This window comes from Acipenser ruthenus, chromosome 3 (genome assembly GCF_902713425.1).
Source record: "Acipenser ruthenus chromosome 3, fAciRut3.2 maternal haplotype, whole genome shotgun sequence".
NCBI lineage: Eukaryota > Metazoa > Chordata > Actinopteri > Acipenseriformes > Acipenseridae > Acipenser > Acipenser ruthenus.
The window spans coordinates 37,990,324-38,008,336 of NC_081191.1; the positions used below are offsets into that span (position 1 = coordinate 37,990,324).

General features: G+C 37.7%; 1 protein-coding gene across 6 annotated transcripts in view; it reads right to left on the minus strand.

Annotated features, from left to right (window-relative positions):
• The window catches only part of LOC117394353 (sodium bicarbonate cotransporter 3-like), a 105,136-nt gene extending 88,813 nt beyond the window's left edge, over window positions 1–16,323 (minus strand). For 4 of the 6 annotated variants that reach the window (XM_059012891.1, XM_059012889.1, XM_059012887.1 and 1 more), the window contains exon 1: window positions 16,184–16,323. In XM_059012891.1, the coding sequence (XP_058868874.1) occupies window positions 16,184–16,231 (48 nt within the window). In that variant the 5' untranslated portion in view covers window positions 16,232–16,323. The remainder of the gene's footprint in view (window positions 1–16,183) is intronic. The other 2 variants (XM_059012896.1, XM_059012895.1) reach the window with 1 other exon arrangement.
• Window positions 16,324–18,013: the final 1,690 nt, after the last annotated feature.

The following is an 18,013-nucleotide window of genomic DNA, read 5'->3' on the forward strand; positions in this document are numbered from 1 at the left end:
GCTAATCTTTTTAAAAAGTAGCCTACGGTAACGTTATAAAATATTATTATTATTTGTTATGTGAAATGTGTCTTTTCTATGACCAAAAATGCTAAAATTCAGGGCCAAAATAATTCTGTATGTGTAAAAGCACCAACTGTCTCTTGGCCATTTCGCCAGTAGGCCTATAACGAGCATGATAAAATTATATAAAAAATTCTGAAATGGCCAACAACGCATTTTATTTAGTACCACTTGCCAATCTATTGCAAACTTTTGTCATGTAATCAACGTTTAATCTCTAACACCAGACTGATGTGTTGTGACAGAACGTTCAGTGCACACGACTAATTTTCACATTATATATGTACATTTAAAATAAACCCTATTGTTTAAATGTTGGGCGGTTACTGCAGTCTGTCTTTGGGATACATTTTTTTTTTTTTTTTTTTTACATATTTTAAAAGATAAAAGTCTAGTCTTTAACTCATTTTATTTCCTGTGTGCGTTCGTGCCTGCAAATCGATATTTATTTTTTTCAATGACCCAATTAAAAAGTTTATTGTAACTTAAGTAATATTGGTTCATTACAAAATACAGAATGTATGGCCAATCAGAAACCAAAGTATTGTCATGCAGTCTAGTATTGCCATATGTTACGTCTGGTGTGAGAGTAAGAGTTTTTAGCTTTCAATCCAGTGAAAAAATATGGATTGTTGGCTCAATACTGTCATTACTAGCAAAGGGCGATCAAGACGAAATACTGTTAGAGATTAAAAACGCCAAAAATGTCTTGCGACTGCGGGGGCTCCCGAGTGGCGCATCCAGTAAAGGCGCTCCACGTGAGTGCAGGATGTGCTCTATAGCCTGCAAGTCGCGAGTTCGAATCCAGGCTATTCCTTTGCCGATCGAGGACAGGAGCTTCCAAGGGGCGGCGCACAATTGGCCGAGCGTCGCCCGGGGGGAGGGAGGGTTAGGTCGGTCAGGGTGTTCTCGGCTCACCACGCACCAGCGACCCCTGTAGTCTGGCCGGGCGCCTGCGGGCTTGCCTGTAAGCTGCCCGAGAGCTGCGTTGTCCTCCGACGCTGTAGCTCTTGGGTGGCTGCATGGTGAGTCTGCAGTGTGAAAAAAAGCGGTCGGCTTGACGGCACACGCTTCGGAGGACAGCTTGTGTTCATCTTCGCCCTCCCGAGTCAGCGCAGGTGGATAGTGAACTTTTCTTTGCCTTTTATTTTGTAATTTTATTATCAATAAAAATACATGTTTGCCATTTGACATCACAGAATAGTCCAGTGTCATTTCTGAGTGATTGAGGCTAGCACAGAGGCTTTGTTGATTTTAATAAATTAATATTTAAAATAAAATAATGTTGATATTTCCAACAACTAGAAACCTGTTTGAGGGACTATTCTTATCCAAAAGTAAATATAATATACCTTTTTTCTGTTATAATGCTGTATCCATCACACACTCCAAGGCTTGTACGTTTTGTTCTATCGTGTTATTGTACAGACCTTTTTTTCTGTTTTTATTTTATTATGACTATCTCCGATGGGGGTACGTGGTGGACTACATTTTTTGGAAAGGGGTATGCAGCTTAAAAAGATTGAAAACCCCTGTAATGTGATTTGGTACAATGAATGTCCTCTACTCAGCGATACACCAGCGTCACTGTGACACATTTCCCAATATTTTCCCCAACAGCGACAGTGAGTATTGTAGAGACACCTTGGTTGTATCTACAGCTTTACAGTTTTATTTTTTGTTCTTCAGAACAAAAGGTCAGTAAACTCTGTTGGCATAAACAAAAATAAGAAATGGTGGTTGGTTCTGAATCAAACATATTGACCCCCTCACTGAAGAAAATGCCCCCCTAAAATTTCAAGAGGGAGGGGGCTCCCAAGTGGCGCATCCAGTAAAAGCACTCGCTAGAGTGCAGGATGCGCTCTATAGCCTGGACGTCGCCGGTTCGAGTCCAGGCTATTCCACAGCAGACCGTGGACGGGAGCTCCCAGGGGGCGGCGCTCCATTGGCCGAGCGTCGTCGGGGGGGAGGGAGGGTTAGGTCGGCCAGGGTGTCCTCGGCTCACCGCGCACCAGCGACCCCTGTAGTCTGGCCGGGCGCCTGCGGACTTGCCTGTAAGCTGCCCAGAGCTGCGTTGTCCTCCGACGCTGTAGCTCTGGCTGCACGGTGAGTCTGCACAATGTAAAGAAGCGGGTGGCTGACGGCACACGCTTCGGAGGACAGCGTGTGTTCATCTTCACCCCTCCCGAGTCAGCGCAGGGGTGGTAGCGGTGAGCTGAGCCTAAAAATAATTGGGCATTTCAAATTGGGGAGAAAATAATAAAAACTAATTGGCAATGACTAAATTTTTTTTTAAAAAAATAAATAAATAAAAGAAAATTTCAAGAGGGGGCCACATTGACCCTCAGTCTGTAAGTCCTGGAGCAAACACAGATGGGAGCTGCAGCATGCCATTTCCCATGTTCCAACTGTACAAAATTAGAGGTACCGTCACCAATTCCAGACACAACACTTGCAAAATATTTTAAATATAAACATGCCGAGTTAATTGCAGTCATTAGCTGCATTGATTAACCACTCAGCAGAATGTGGCAACAAACAAGTGAGTACAGACATTAAGTTACTGTTTTAGTATCACTTTAGTGTCTTAACAAGTTGTTGTATTTTAAGCAGTTGAATATGGTAGCAACTAGGGGTGCAACAATTAATCGATGCATCGATTACTGATCATCTGTCCTTAAATTTCCAGAGCTTCAATTACATATTGGTGAATCGATGCATCAAATTAGAACCCAGTTTGAAGTCTCCTGTTGCCGGTTTGCATTAAAACCTTGAGTGTGTGAGGGTGTGCTTCTTTTAGTGCTCGTGCGGTAGATTAGCGCGTTGCTAAGATACACACTTTAGGCCTCTTCATTCGCTTTGGACTAGCCAAATCAGAAGTAGACCTATTGTAAATCACATTTTCTTGATTTAAAAATTAAGAAAAGAGTTTTTTTTTTTTTTTTTTAAATCTATTAAATCTACCTATTTACCTTTTGTTTCAAAGCATGTTGTATGATGAACCTAGTACAATAGTTAAATTGGTCAGGATTTGCGAGATGAATTCAAATGCTTTGCTTTTGGACATAAATTGTTAACAGTAATGAACAACCATAGTTCAGAATGAAATTACTTCTGTTAAAATATAGTATTTTTTTATTATTATTACAATGTTAAAAGGGCCATCTGATGCGGACACACACATACTCTTTCCAGTTGTTAAACTCAAGTCCTTTGCATTTCTTTTTTTATAATCGGAAGTGTTCTAATTTTAATATAAATTGTGTATTTTTGTTGAACTATTATGCACAACATTGTTTTTAGTTATTGGATCTTCTGTTAAAAAATAAAAAATAAATTTATTTGGTGGGGGGGGGGGGGGGGTTTGGGAATGTCAATGCATCGATCATTGATAAATGCCTATACGATAAATAGAATATGATATTAGGGTGCCGATTGCACCACTAGTAGTAACTAACTTGCTCCTGAAGTGGCACCCAACACATTTTTTTGGCTTGGAGCCATTGGCTCCTAAGGCAACAAACTTTGTCTGGTGCCCTGATTTGTAGTTTTGTTTTAAAGAAATGTATTTTAAAGAATAAACGGGAAACAAAAGCAAAACAGGCAGTGAAGCTTATTTGACCAAAAATGCTTTACCAGTGTTATTGCAAACACTTGCACAAGCAGATGAGACAGTTGTGTGATTTTTTATGTTTCATGCGTCATTTACTGTATTGTGATACATATCGTATCATGACCCTCATATCGCGACACATATCGTATATCGACACTACTGATACCCAGACCTTGTAATTAGACCCATTCATTTCCAAATCGGCAGTGTGTACAATAGAAATAACAATAAATAAATAAATAAATAAATAAAATGTACACAGTTTTCATTATTCCCGTTACTAGTCATGTTGTTTGCTTTGTTTAGTTTTGATGGTACAGTTTTGGTTTTGTTGATGGCAGCTCACTGCAGATGACTACATTTCTGCATAATTTAGTTTACAGTACACAGTCAACAATATTTTTGCCTTCCCGATCCCTTCCTTTATTTTTTAAGGACATACACAAAAACAAGACAGTGAAAGCATTTTATAAATGTAGGTTGTGTTTAAGAATTACACATGAAACTTAGCAGGGTTTTGAATAATATAGCATTATACATCCCTACCTGTTGCTACAACTGTTTAAATAACGTACCTGTAATTTTTCTTTGCCTTGTTAACACCCGGACAACTTGCTTAGAACTCAGTTTCAAAGCTCTTTTCAAAACGGCTGCTCTAGTGCACTGGGGTTTGAGATCTGTCCTCTAAATCACTGCAGGAAGAGCGATTTAAAAAAAAAAAAAAACATAACAAGTGCTCTGGCTTTTCTGTTCCATACCACATCATGGATCGTTATTGCTGTGTTAGCTGTTTGACAATGTGGGCAATAATCCTTACACTACCAGTGCACTAGAGTGGCAATTTTGAAACTGCTTTTTAACAGAGTTGTCAGGATGTTAATAATGAAAACAAAATGACAGGTACGTTATTTAAACAGTTGTAGCAACACGTGGGGACGTGCAACGCTATATTTTTCAGAACCCCGCTACTTACTCTAACTCCTTTTTGTTTAAAAACATAAGGCAAAAATGTATCAAAACACAGTCCAAAATATTCTAAAATGGTAAGTTTTTTCAACAGACAACAAAAGTGTTTTCAATGCTGTTGGCCACCAATTGTGTCAGGTCTCTCCTTGGCCTTCATCACAGCCTGTCATGCACACAGTAGGTGCCTGGATGTTTAATACCTAGCACGTGACATCATACCCAAATTAGTCTCCTTGAGCTTTAACGCCTCTATGGCACAAGACAATTAAAAAAAAAAAAAAAAAAACACATTTGAACAATACATATTTCTTTAGAAATCCCAACATTGTAAAATTATACTGAAAAATGTTAATGCAATATGTATGGTCAGCCACAACTGTTATTGTGCATGCTATTGTGAATCCAGGACAGCACACTTCTGGCACTGTGGTTATGGAAATTAATCCCCTCTCACTCTGACTAGGTGCTGTACCTATAAATTAAAGCGGAGAGGGGTTGATCAGTTATTGACACAGTTCCTAAAAGCCTCCAACTTGAAATAAACAAACTAATTAGATAAGGCATTCACTTGCATAAAAAAATGTAATCAATTTGCTAAACAATTGTTGATATTCTTCATTACGTTTAAAGTATTTACGTAACAAACAAACTAAATCAAATTTACCTTCCATTAAGAACAGACACACACACACACACAAAATCATGCTATCACAGTACCTCTGGCTGTCGAAAGGGGCTACGCACAATCGTGTCGAGTTCACTGCTGAATAGACAGACACCACCATACAGGCTTACTAGTGTATTGTCTGTGAAACTTGCCTTAACAGATGATTTGCTGACACTCAGGCTGCAACAATGATACGCTTCCTCGCTTTTAATCTTCACTACATTACACTTCAAGGGGGCGTTCTACACACAGTAGAAGGGAGAGCATTGCGTGTGTTTGAGGGGGGTGTCAGGGGACTATTAGCTGAGTCAACTGACTTTCCTATCTACTGTACAAATCACATGTACTGCAGGCCTAATTCAAGACAGAAGTAAATTTAAGGAGAATTTCAATATCTGAGCTTCCACAGTCTCAGTTCTGAAGAGTTTTCAGTAAATAGTATGTTTATGAAAATCCAAAACCACCAAACCCAGAGACCATTTGAGATATAACTCTCAGTTATAGTTTGCAAGTTAAGTCTTCCTTGATTTTGCCAACTGACCTAGTATGGTGCCAGCTTTTAGGTTGAAGTAGCATAAGAGCTGCATACAGTACTTTGAGATAGTATCAACACAGCTGTGTTGTACAACATTTCCCATGTTTGAGTGTTTACTAGAGATGCCATTCCCTTGATGAAAGAAACCCACGCATTTCTTGTAGATCTGCTTTATAATGCTTCGGGCTTGATCACCAGCCAGGGTGTACAACCTGGAAAGTCATTAAAGCGAGTGTTTTAAGGACAAGCTGGGTACCAGCTGCTTGGAAGAAGCAGCTGCTTGTTTATTAATCAAATGACTAACTTTGGTTCCTGCTAGACAAGAGAAGTTTACAGCTTGCTGTAACTCTGCGGGCGATGAGTCCCTATGGTATGCGGTGTGGTAAGCAGACTGCAGCTATGTGGGAGGTTTCCTGTGTTACAGGATGCTCTTCACATTTAAAGGAAAGCCTGGTACGTTCACGTTTACAGTGCTGTGGTGCCACTTCAAAAAGGCTCAACCCCAGTCCAAGATATGATCTCAAAGAGAGGTGTAAACTTGTGTTGCACCAAATTGATTCCATGAAAGCACAGCGACCCACTTGCAAGGTATTACCACATAAAGATAAAGGATAGTAGATCACTTTTAAGCTGATGCATTCAGGCTAGTACAATACAACTAAAGAGATGAAGCAAAGAGCATTCAATAGTGAGATTTAATTTTACAGAAGCAGGGTTCTCCCCAGGCCTTTTCAGCCAGAGCTGTCGCCGCCTGGCTGAAAAAACCTGATCCGCCCGTCTTGCAGATGCTACTGTGCCTTTAACAATAACTGACTGCACTTCTAGCAGACTAGATCACTTGCGCGTTGCTGGGTGAACAAAATAATCTTGGAACTGCATGACAGCTGTGTTACGTCTTGACGCAACACTTAACCAATCAGAGTTGAAGGGGCGGGTTTTCTGTGTTAAGCACTTCGAGAGGCTAAAACGTTAAAAAGGACTGCTAAAAAAAATAACCGATTATTTTCAAAGCACAAATAGTTACAATGCATGCAGGGTTTTCAAAATAAGCCAGCAATCGGCGCAATCCACCGCCTAATACTAGATCTGCGCCAGCTACTTTATTAAAAACATATTAAGATTATATTCGGGTATTATCATTCAGTCCATTTGTTGTCGTATTATTGTACTGTAAGGTGATATATAGTACATAATAGCTATACATATGCACCAAAAAAAAAGTATTCCTATCATGATATCGTAAAAATATGTACCCAGGTGCTTGTGAGAGATATTGGGGGTTCATGTATAGGGGCTGTACGCCTTTATGAAGAATGGCAAGCTGGGATATCAGCTGAACTTGTCAGCTGATATACAAATGCTTAAGTCCAGAGGTGATGGATTATTACACTCCGGTTTCATGCAACAGTTATGATGGTGACCAAACGTTTGCGAGTACTGTTGTGTAAAAAAAATGGTTAAAATGAACAGTTGCATCCAAAAAATGTATAACTGCGAAAAACTAAAATAGACGTGCATTAATAAAATGCCCTGTAAACTTAAAGAAAACGATTTAAAAATTAGGCAATACGCTCAATAATTAAGCTAAAAAGGAAGTGAAAAGGTTTCCGTTTTTTTTTTTTTGTGAACTCCAATAACCCTACGTTATCTTTCCCCAGTCAGGGGTTTCGCTGTTGCTCGTCACTCTCGTAATTTCCAAATGTTTTTTCAAAGTGACGACAAAAAAAAATGTGGAATCGTCACTAGTGACAATCGTTTCTGTTTGTACTATAAAAAAATCCCTTTTGTTAAAGTCACACACAACGTCTCGTTCTTCAAAAGAAGGAATCGCTAAACCATAAGAGTCACTGCTGCTGATCAGATCAGCGCCTCGGCCTCATCGATTCATTGACTCTGCAACGTTCTCATCCCGTGGTAGACGACGTAAATGCAGTCAGCCATTCAGCGCCTCAGTTTCATGTTGCGTGTCAGTTACCATGGTAACCCAGACCGCTTTATGAGGCTGTACTAGGTGCTGGTGTAGCTTTCAGCCTCACATTATTCTTTGCAACCTGACGGCTTCTGCTGCTGCGCTTTCACGACTACAGAGAGTTCTGCTCAAACCTTTACATCCGCAGTGTTCGCGCTAGGCTGTGCCATTGCGCCAATGCCCCGCTGAAATAAAAAAATGTCCCGCTGAAATTCTCTTTACATGCTTGTGTGTCCCTCTTCCCTGACCAGACGCAATCAATACCAATACGCAGTAAATGAATGCATTTTGTATTACCATGACATGTCTGATGACAGGCTAATCTTTTTTACTTGTTTGTTTACACTTGCGTTTTCATAATTAAACTCCCGTGCCATTATTCTCCAGTCCAGTAGAATGCACTCACACCCTCCCTGGTTACAGTCAGTTTCACAGTAAAGCCTGGACAACAACATCAGGCTTGTTAACAACATGGCCCAGCGCAAATATAACCTTGTATCCCTGTTACACCTGACCATTACTTCTGGAAGAATAAGTAATAAGCTTCAGCAGTGACTGTTGAAATATAGGTTATTATAGTTGTGCTTAAAAATACTGTGTGCAGAAGATTTGTGAAACGAAAATACATCAACTAAAAAAAAGTAGCCTACGGTAACGTTATAAAATATGTGAAATGTGTCTTTTCTATGACCAAAAATGCTAAAATTCAGGGCCAAAATTATTCTGTATGTGTTAAGCACCAACTGTCTCTTGACCATTTCGCCAATAGGCCTATAACGAGCATGATAATATTATATATATATACAGTGTATGTGGTTTTATACGGCACTGTATATATGCATACAATACATCTTGCATTGAGAAAACACCACTGGAATCGGAATAAAGGAAATTATTATTAATACAGTTCACGTGCAGCATGGTTTTGGTAAGTAGCATTTTCTAAACTATATAATTATGTGCAGTATTAAAATAAGTTAAAAACATAGCAAATCCACAAAACCAACGAAATACATAGTGTATATTTGACATTTTATTTGTAGTGTTCTGTGTAACACGGGCCATCGTTTAAGCTGAAGCAGATATACGCGTTTATCCTATTATCAACACCAACGTGTGTTGTAAAAATAAAGTAACAATTGTTTTGAAAACTGTCCAAAATATTTACTTGGTGGCTAAGAATGAAAAATGTCAAGATAAAAATGCAATTTTTTATATGGAAATTGTCAAAATAAAAGGGGAAGCTGGAAGAATTTACCAGTCAGGACAACGGCATTTAAATACTACTACTATTAAACTGTATCTGTTGGTAATGTGGTTTCTTCTAGCAGTTTTCATACTGGGGTACACGTACCCCTGGGGGTACTCGAGAAAAATTCTGAAATTGCAGACAACGCATTTTATTTAGTACCACTTCCCAATCTATTGCAAACTTTTGTCATGTAATCAAAGTTTAAATCGCTAACACCTTGATGTGCTGTGACAGAGCGTTCAGTGAACACATGACTAATTTACATATTAAATATGTACATTTTAAATAAGCCCAGTTGGGCAGTTACTGCAGTCTGTCTGGGATACAAAAAAGACATTTTAAAAAACTAAAAGCCTAGTCTTTAACTCATTTTATTTCCTGTGTGCGTTCATGCCTGCAAGTCGATATTTATTTGTTTTTTTCAATGACCCGATTTAAAGTTTATTGTAACTTAAGTACTACATTTCAAACTACAGAATGTTTGGCCAGTCAGAAACCGCAGTATTGTCATGTGGTCTAGTTTGACATGCCGTTACGTCTGGTGTGAGAGTAGTAAGAGTTTTTAGCTTTCAATCCAGTGAAATAATGTGGATTGTTTGCTCAATACTAGTACATTACTAGCATAGGGCGATCAAGACGAAATACCATCAAAGATTAAAAACGCCAAAAATGTCTTGCGACTGAAGCTCTCTCCAATTTCCCTGCCATCATCAGTGATTTGCGTGGTAACAAGCAGGGACATCCATTACACTGATACTAGGTAAGCATTTTATTATTATTTTTTAATTAGCATCAGTACTGTACGTTTTAGTCACCAATAATTTAAAAATGCCAGTAATATGTTTTCGTATTGAGGTCAGCTGTAGAGATGCGTGTATAGTGAACTTTTCTTTGCCTTCTTTTCTATAACTTTATCATCAATATAAATACATGATTGCTGTAAACTTGTGCGCGCGAATTAAAAAACAAAACTGTTAGCCAATACTGTAAAATGTCGCAGAAGAAAATCCACTCGTTTTTTCAGCGCGGACACAGCAAGAGTGAAGTAGAACAAACAGAACAACGAGTTGTAGAAAATGAAGACTTGGATTCGGAACACCAGACAAAAAAGAACAAACAAAGTTCACAAGCGTCAGATAACAGAAAAAGAAAACAAGCAGCAAAGTTTCAGCCTTATTGCAAAGCTCTGTTTCCATGGGTTGTATATAATATTCTAACACTTTTTTTTACTTTTTATTGTAAAAAGATATACATGGTATAAGTAATTCATAATGCATTCTGTGTCTATGTAGCTTTTCAGGGCAAATAAATCTGGTTCTTGAGTTTTAATGTTCTAAAACTTTACAGCTGTAACTTACCAATTTATTTAAACTGTAGATCATTATTAAAATGGTTTAATTAAATAACTGTTTTGGTCAATACAGTGATTTAAGGTATAAAATAAAAACAGGATTCATAACACCCTTGAAGACTTGAGCTGTGCTCCAGTAGTGACTACTGAATATTAGGGTTGGACGATAATGACATTTTCAGTTATCAATTATCGGCTGTAAATTATCACGATAATCATGATTATCGGCTGAAAAAATAACATATGTAAAATGTCTTGGAATTTATCAAATTTAAAGCTATATATACTTAAGCAATATGACAACTGCCTCTACAAGTTTAGAAGAAATAAAACTAGACAATTTTCAAAAAGACCAGCATCTTTAATAAAAGTTATGAAACAATGGTTGGTTACTAAAAAGCACAAATAATATAACCAAATGTTTGTTTGGTAGCTTTTCAACTTTTGAAATATAGGCTACTTATTAAAAAAAGTGTTAAAAAAAAAAAAAAAATTATAAATTGCGACTCAAAAATATCAGCTTTCCCACACTGCCTACAGACGGGCTTATTACCTTGCGGATCACTTTCTGTCACTCCAAAAAACTGCCACACAGGACTGATGCTGTTTCTTTTTTCTAAAATCTTTTCGGAAGGTTTGGTAGTTTCTGCAGTTGCCATCGCCATTAGCTCAAACGTTTGCCTTTACTTAGTGAATCTTACGTCACATGTTACAGCTTCCCACTACGCAGTGAGCACAGATCACGTGTTACGCCTCACGCACAGTTAAGTCCTGTCTTACTGCTTCAATGCAGAGTTACTGTTACACACAAGCATATTATAGTGGGTAACAGACGCTAAAATCATTATCGATAATTGTATTGCGTTGAAAAATAATTATCGATGCAAAAACATTATCGATAATATCACGATAATCGATTACTGTTCCAACCCTACTGAATATCTAGAGTGACTAATGTTTTTAGAAAGTATTAGTCACTAGTGACTACAAAAATCTAGTAATTTACCATAATAAAAAACAGTAATGAAAAAGAAAATGTAGAACATAAAAAAGCGCAACCAGATATAGTCAACGAAAGACAACACATTATTCAAATTCTTTGTCGTATTATATGTTTAAAGGTAAAAGGCAAGTTTATTTTTCCGGTAAAAGTGCTCCCGGCTATAATGTTCTGCCGACCCTAAATCGACAAGCAATAAATCCCACCACTTGTGGCATTTGTCTATTGTTGCAAGACAACAGCCGATCACCACATTAACTTCTCAGATTCTTAATACTAAATTACATAAAACTTTGGAGCAGACAGCTACTGCAACCTTCAGGAAGCTTGTATTTGCTGATCCTACAGTAGATAGCCAGTGTGTTCACTTGGGAGCATTTGCATGTTTGCACAAGGAACATTGTCCCTTGTAAAAATCCAAATTCAGTTAGCAAGCTCAAATACATTGTCCTGACTTCGCCTTAAAAATCAAAAATAATTTAGGTCCCTGCACAGCATGCACTGATCAGCATTCAGTCACAGGCTTACACGTTGGCCTCATTAATGTTTAGTACAGCACAGCAGCCCACTGATACAACAAAAGTTCTGAATCTGCGACGATTGGGGGCTTGCAATCTAAACACTGTAGTGTGGTCAGAATGTCCCAGGCATTCCATAGTTCACACAGATGTAAACAAAAACCATTCAACAATTTGACAACTGTATACATAAAAGCCCTACCCAATATGTAACTTCTCTATTTTCCTCGCAGTTTATTGACAACATTTCCTGTTACGATACCGTGTCCCCCCGCCCCCCCAAACCACTGTCTTGTCTAGTTTATCTCCTAGCAGCGAGGTGGTTGAATTGAAGGAAATGACACACAACAGATTGTATGTGACATAAAATGAAAGGTATGAACTACACCTGCCTTCCAGTAAAGTGGTTAAGTGATTTCAGGAAATACAGAAATCAAGCAGCATGTTAGTACCATACCACATGCAAACATGAGAAACAAAGGCAAGTACTCTAAAAAAAAAAAAAAATACATTTTATCACAGAGTCGGTCTCTTGATAAAGTATGTAAAAATGCAAGTATAAGTCACAGTGCACTATGGTATAAAGACAAACGGACGGCTCCAGATAGTCTCAGATTTGGAGAACTCTCAATCACCATGCTACACCACCTGACAGCTGAATGTTGTAAGTGCAATAGTGTCTGAGCACAGTTCCAGTATTTTTTGTATCCCCAAATTAAATTTTGGATTTTAAGATTTGTTGCTTCTTAATAAATGTTCTAGATATCAATGCATAACTTCAAGCAGGTTTGTAGCTTCTACTTTGCGTACTTGACCAACAATTGTCTTATATGTTTTACCTAATTATGGACTTTGAAATCTCCTGCACAGAACAGATAAAAAGGTTCTTACTGGAGCTGAAGGCCCAGTTTACCCAGAAGTCCCCCCCCCCCCCACCCCTGTGTTATTGTTACTATAGTAACTTGATAAGGTTGCACCTTAACAAAAGTGTATGCCAAGTCAAATTACACCAGTGAGCTACAGTACAAGGAATGACTAGCAGAGCACCACATGATCCTCTGGTAGGCTAATCCTAAAAAACAGGGAGGACACCACTTTTATTGGGAGGACTTTTTCCACCTCTTCACTTAAACCCCCCTCCCTTCCTGTGGCATGCAGCTTACATCACTTCCTTATGTGTGCTATTGTTAACATTTGTGTGAGGCGTATATTATGCGTCGCTGCATACAGTATAGGCTAAAAAAAAAAAAAAAAAAGTTAGAATCTCTGTGAAAATGTGGCATTTTTCATTTTCATTTCATCACATGGAATAACAGTATCCTCAATACAAACGGTAGCCATGTATTGAGCAGTTACTGTATACTATCACAGATTTGTAATACTTGGCTAGCATCGTACAAGACGACTAAAATCTTACTGCCAAGCGATTTCACCGGTCAAGTTTCACACCAGTCTTTTTGTTTTGTTTTTAGAGCAACAGAGAAAAGTTGCAACCCCTGTGCAGTAAATACATGTACCCCTATGGAAGGACGGAAGATGTAATCTCTATGTTTGCAGTAACACACAGTAGCACTTGAAAAGCTGCAGAGAAAAACCCAGCACAGTCACAGCCCACAGGCTGGATCGTTCTCATCAATCGGGTGAGAGGGGTCTCCGGCTCATTTAATTGGAATTATGCCACGTTTCCACCAGCAATGAAAACACTGATCCATCGTAACGTTTGACTGCCACTGATGGTTACTTTTGACACCACATCCTCTGCCTGCTTGATTTTTTGGCAATGCGCATTCGCACCCCATTCAAAAAATGTAAGATATTTGGTCTCATTTTAGAATCAGCTGCAGTATGTTGTAGTTTTTTTAAGACTGTTAAACAGAATACCACTATTTGCCATTTGTACAAAGTGATTTCCTGCAAAATCTGCTCTTGGATTAAAGTCAGCTTTGTTTTGTTCCAGTGGCCAGTGGCATAATTTCTGTCAAAACCTGTAGTATCACAACAATTATCACAAGTTGTTATCTAAAGTAAACAGTGGTCCAAGAATACCCAGGTCTCTCCATTCTTAAAATAGTAAAGTGCTTAATGTTCTTGTTCTTGATCAGTGACCTCTGAGTACCACCAACAAATTAAAACAAATGGCACACATAAAGAACACAATTTAAAAGTCAGTGTGACAAAAATACAGTTGTAAAATAGTACTACAGACAGTATGCTGTACTGTTTTAATCTAGAAGCAAAAAGCACATGTCATGTTGGGACAAGTGATGGGACAACCAATACCAAAATGACACCTGCAATAAACCGAACACAGGAAAAGTTTGTTTAAATTATTTGATGGGATACAGGTTTTGAGCACTTACTGTAATATGATATTCATTAGCTACAGTATACATGTATTTATATAATTAAACATTTAAATAAATGTGTTTGAAATTTAACACAACATTTTAGTGTTCATCCAAGTAGTAAAATAAATGGGCCCTCCTTGTAGACTAGACCATTTCATGACAATTTAACATTTACATACACACACACACACACACACACCTATATATATATATATATATATATATATATATATATATATATATATATATATATATATATATATATATATATGAGCTGAGGTCTGCAGTCCATATTTGTTTATGAATCAGTCAGGAAAGTCGTGTTTTTGATGTCCATAGCGCAGTTATTAACTTTGTTTTGGCACAGAACTGTCTGTCTGACTTTCTCACTGCGGCATAGAATTCTCGGGAGTCCGTTGAGTTTTGAACGTCGCATTGTCAGAACACACTCAAAAGTAAAGTTGTTATGACGATCTTAGTGTTTGCAGCATCTTTGTTTTGTAGTATATTTTGTAATTAATTTTCTGTTACGTCACACATTCTCTGTACAGGAGGTCCAGATGCGGGTTTGTCAGTCACTTTGCTTTGTTGTGTGAAGAGAGAAAGGACGTTAAGCTTGATGACAGAATTTGAGGGAGTTTATAAAAAACTACTGACCGTAAGCAGCGTCACGAGGGTATCCATGTATGATAAAAATAATAATAATAATAATAATAATAATAATAATAGATGGGCCTCTTCAGTGAGTTACAGGAAAACAATTCCATCTCGGGTTTCTATAACACTTTATAAATTATTATAAACCCTAGATGGAATTATTTTCCTGTAACTCACTGAAGCCCATCTACATAAGCAGCTACCCATGTAACCCTTTTGAATGTGGGTTGTTAATTTACTGTCCTCTCAGAACAAAATGGTATTAAAACCAAGCCCATTGGTTCTGCTGAAGTGTAACTGTTTGTCTTACATGTGACGATTGTCATGCAATTTAGAAAATGGGTTAAATAACGTCTTCATGAAAATCCAACAGCTAACCCACGAAAGAAAGCACTTGGGGTCTAATACCGTAACAAGCAGATAATGACGAATATTGAACTTCGTCTAGCCCCTGATCTGTCCTGACGCAGGAATGCCACCAAACTATCATATTTCTGGAAATGAATATAATACTGTATACCGTATGCAAAGGCCCCATTTTAACAGAAAGCAAATGTAGGAAATAATTCTTGCCTGGGCCACTGAAAAGCCGTATTCAATATACTCACTTAATGGACACCCTGTTGATTCCTTCCACACTCATCTGTCGGACTCCACAACTACGCTGTTCTGAACGCACCAGTTCACATGGATTGATATTCAAATGATATTGACACGATCTATTGAATGGTGTGTACTGGGCTTTACAACAAATTATTATGTTATGTCGACAGTGTAACTCTCATCTGTGATCTCCAAGTACCATCAATAAATAGCAGACACGAAGAATTACAGAAATTACATATCATTAAAATAATTACAAAAAAAAAACACGTGAAGATCTAAAAGAGGAACTCTGAAAGCGTGGTCGGCGCTGCCATACTAGCAACTCTTTGTTGTTGTAGTAGCATTTGCAGCGTTATTTCACAACTGTATTGCATTAGTATGACTGAACAACTAGTTTAGCGTCCAGACTAACGCACATGGTCACATAGTCAGAAGGTGTAAATTTGCTTTAGACTCACAACATGAACGGAGTCTAATTTTTCTTTCGCTATCAAAAATCGTACACTCCAATCAACTCAAATTTGTAACCGAAAACAGATATAATCATAATAATAATAATAATAATAATAATAATAATAATAATAATAATACCCCCAAACAAGTAGCAATATAAAACATGTATGTCAATTAATAGTTACCGTTGTTAGCAGAGGTCTCATCTGCTCGCTTCTAGCTTCTTCCTCCATTTCTCAGTTTCCCCGTATACTCAATAACAAACTGTGTTTTTACTCCTTTTACTTGAAGTGACACACTGACTCGCACTTTACACAAATTGACACAAAGAAGAAACCGCCTCTCAATGAACGACACTGTTCTCCGCCACTCAGACGGCACATGTCTGGGCTGCAAAGCCAATCAGGTTTGGGGAAGAGCAATGGGCGTGAACACTCACGTAGTCTGTGACAAAGAGACGAACCCATACAGTACTGACTGACTGACTGACCACACTGAACGGTAAGTCTTCTTCGGCATGTTTTTTTTATTATTATTTATTATTATTATCAATCATTTTGAAATCACACAATTTGTTTATATATATATATATATATATATATATATATATATATATATATATATATTGCAACTTGAATTATTATTTCAATCCCATGCATCTGTGAATTATAAATGTAATTCAACCAGCGCCTTTGGGAAAAGTACTGACACAAGTCTCCCATTCTAAAAATATATATCACTGGTACTGCTTACTCCACTTGTTAGAGCAGGTACCATACAATGCAGAACTTTATTATAATATACACAAGTAATTATTTATCAAAACAAATTAATAACACCGTTTACAATGTATTTCCCATACCCTTATTATGCATTTATTACAGTTTACCACATGCTGTTTGCCCTGCTTTCACTATAAATTACTAAACATGTACTATGCTATTACCATGGCTGGCCACAGTAACTTTCTATAGGGGTGGGAGGAACATTTATTACAAAAAATACTTGGACAAAAAAGTGTCCCTTATCCTTTTTTAAAATGAATGAAATGGCCTTCACTGGTTAGCAGCTGGTCATGCTAGTTTAATAAACTGAAAAAATATTTACAATTCCACAGCCAATGTATTATTGCCTACACTCCTAAATTGTTGAAAAGGAATCTTGTTGCAACCTGTACAAACCTCTACTTACTTTAAAGACCAGCTTGCAAACCAGTCAAAATCCAATAAATGTGTGCAGATTATCAGATCTGGTGCCAGCGGTAACTGTGAATTTCAGCAGGGATGACTGGAGACTGATTGACACAGCTCATTAATAAACATGCAACAAAACAATAAGAAATATTAAGTTAATCCTGGAGATTAGTTCAATATTTCACATGCTAAATTAACAGGCCTGGGGTCATTATAAAAAAAAATGAAAAAAAACGAAATAGTTTACTCCGTAGTATACAAAGAGGATTTGGCTCGAGTTAAATAATCCTTGCAAGGTATGTAGTTTTTCTTTTTTCTTTTGAAATGGGTTCACTTAGCAACAGCATATAAAACCCTCCAACAGCACCACCGTATCTAACAACAAATCATTCAAGGCACCACTTCTCTTATGATTAAAAAGGTTGTATGAAAATGTCAGAACTGTAGGTGTTTTATGTAAAAGGTCACAAGCAAGTATAAAAAGGCACTGGAAGACCCAATGCTAATATAGACAGATTCTGATACTCTCAATCACTTGGTCTGAAGAGCATCCTTAGCAAGTTTCATCACAATCGGACAAGTGGTTCCCAACATCAGTGGTTCGCATACTGGCCTTTAAATTATTTCAGGGTGGGCCACAGGACATACAGAAGTGTTATCTTCCAAACAACCCCGACAACTGACAAAGCAATACTCAGGCTGGGGGGAACGTTTGTTTACATGGGGTTATTTCAAATGTAACACTTGCTACCTCGACGTCAACTCTGTCATAAATGTATAACCTAATTTCCAGTTCCTGTACGAACAGTATGTATCATAATA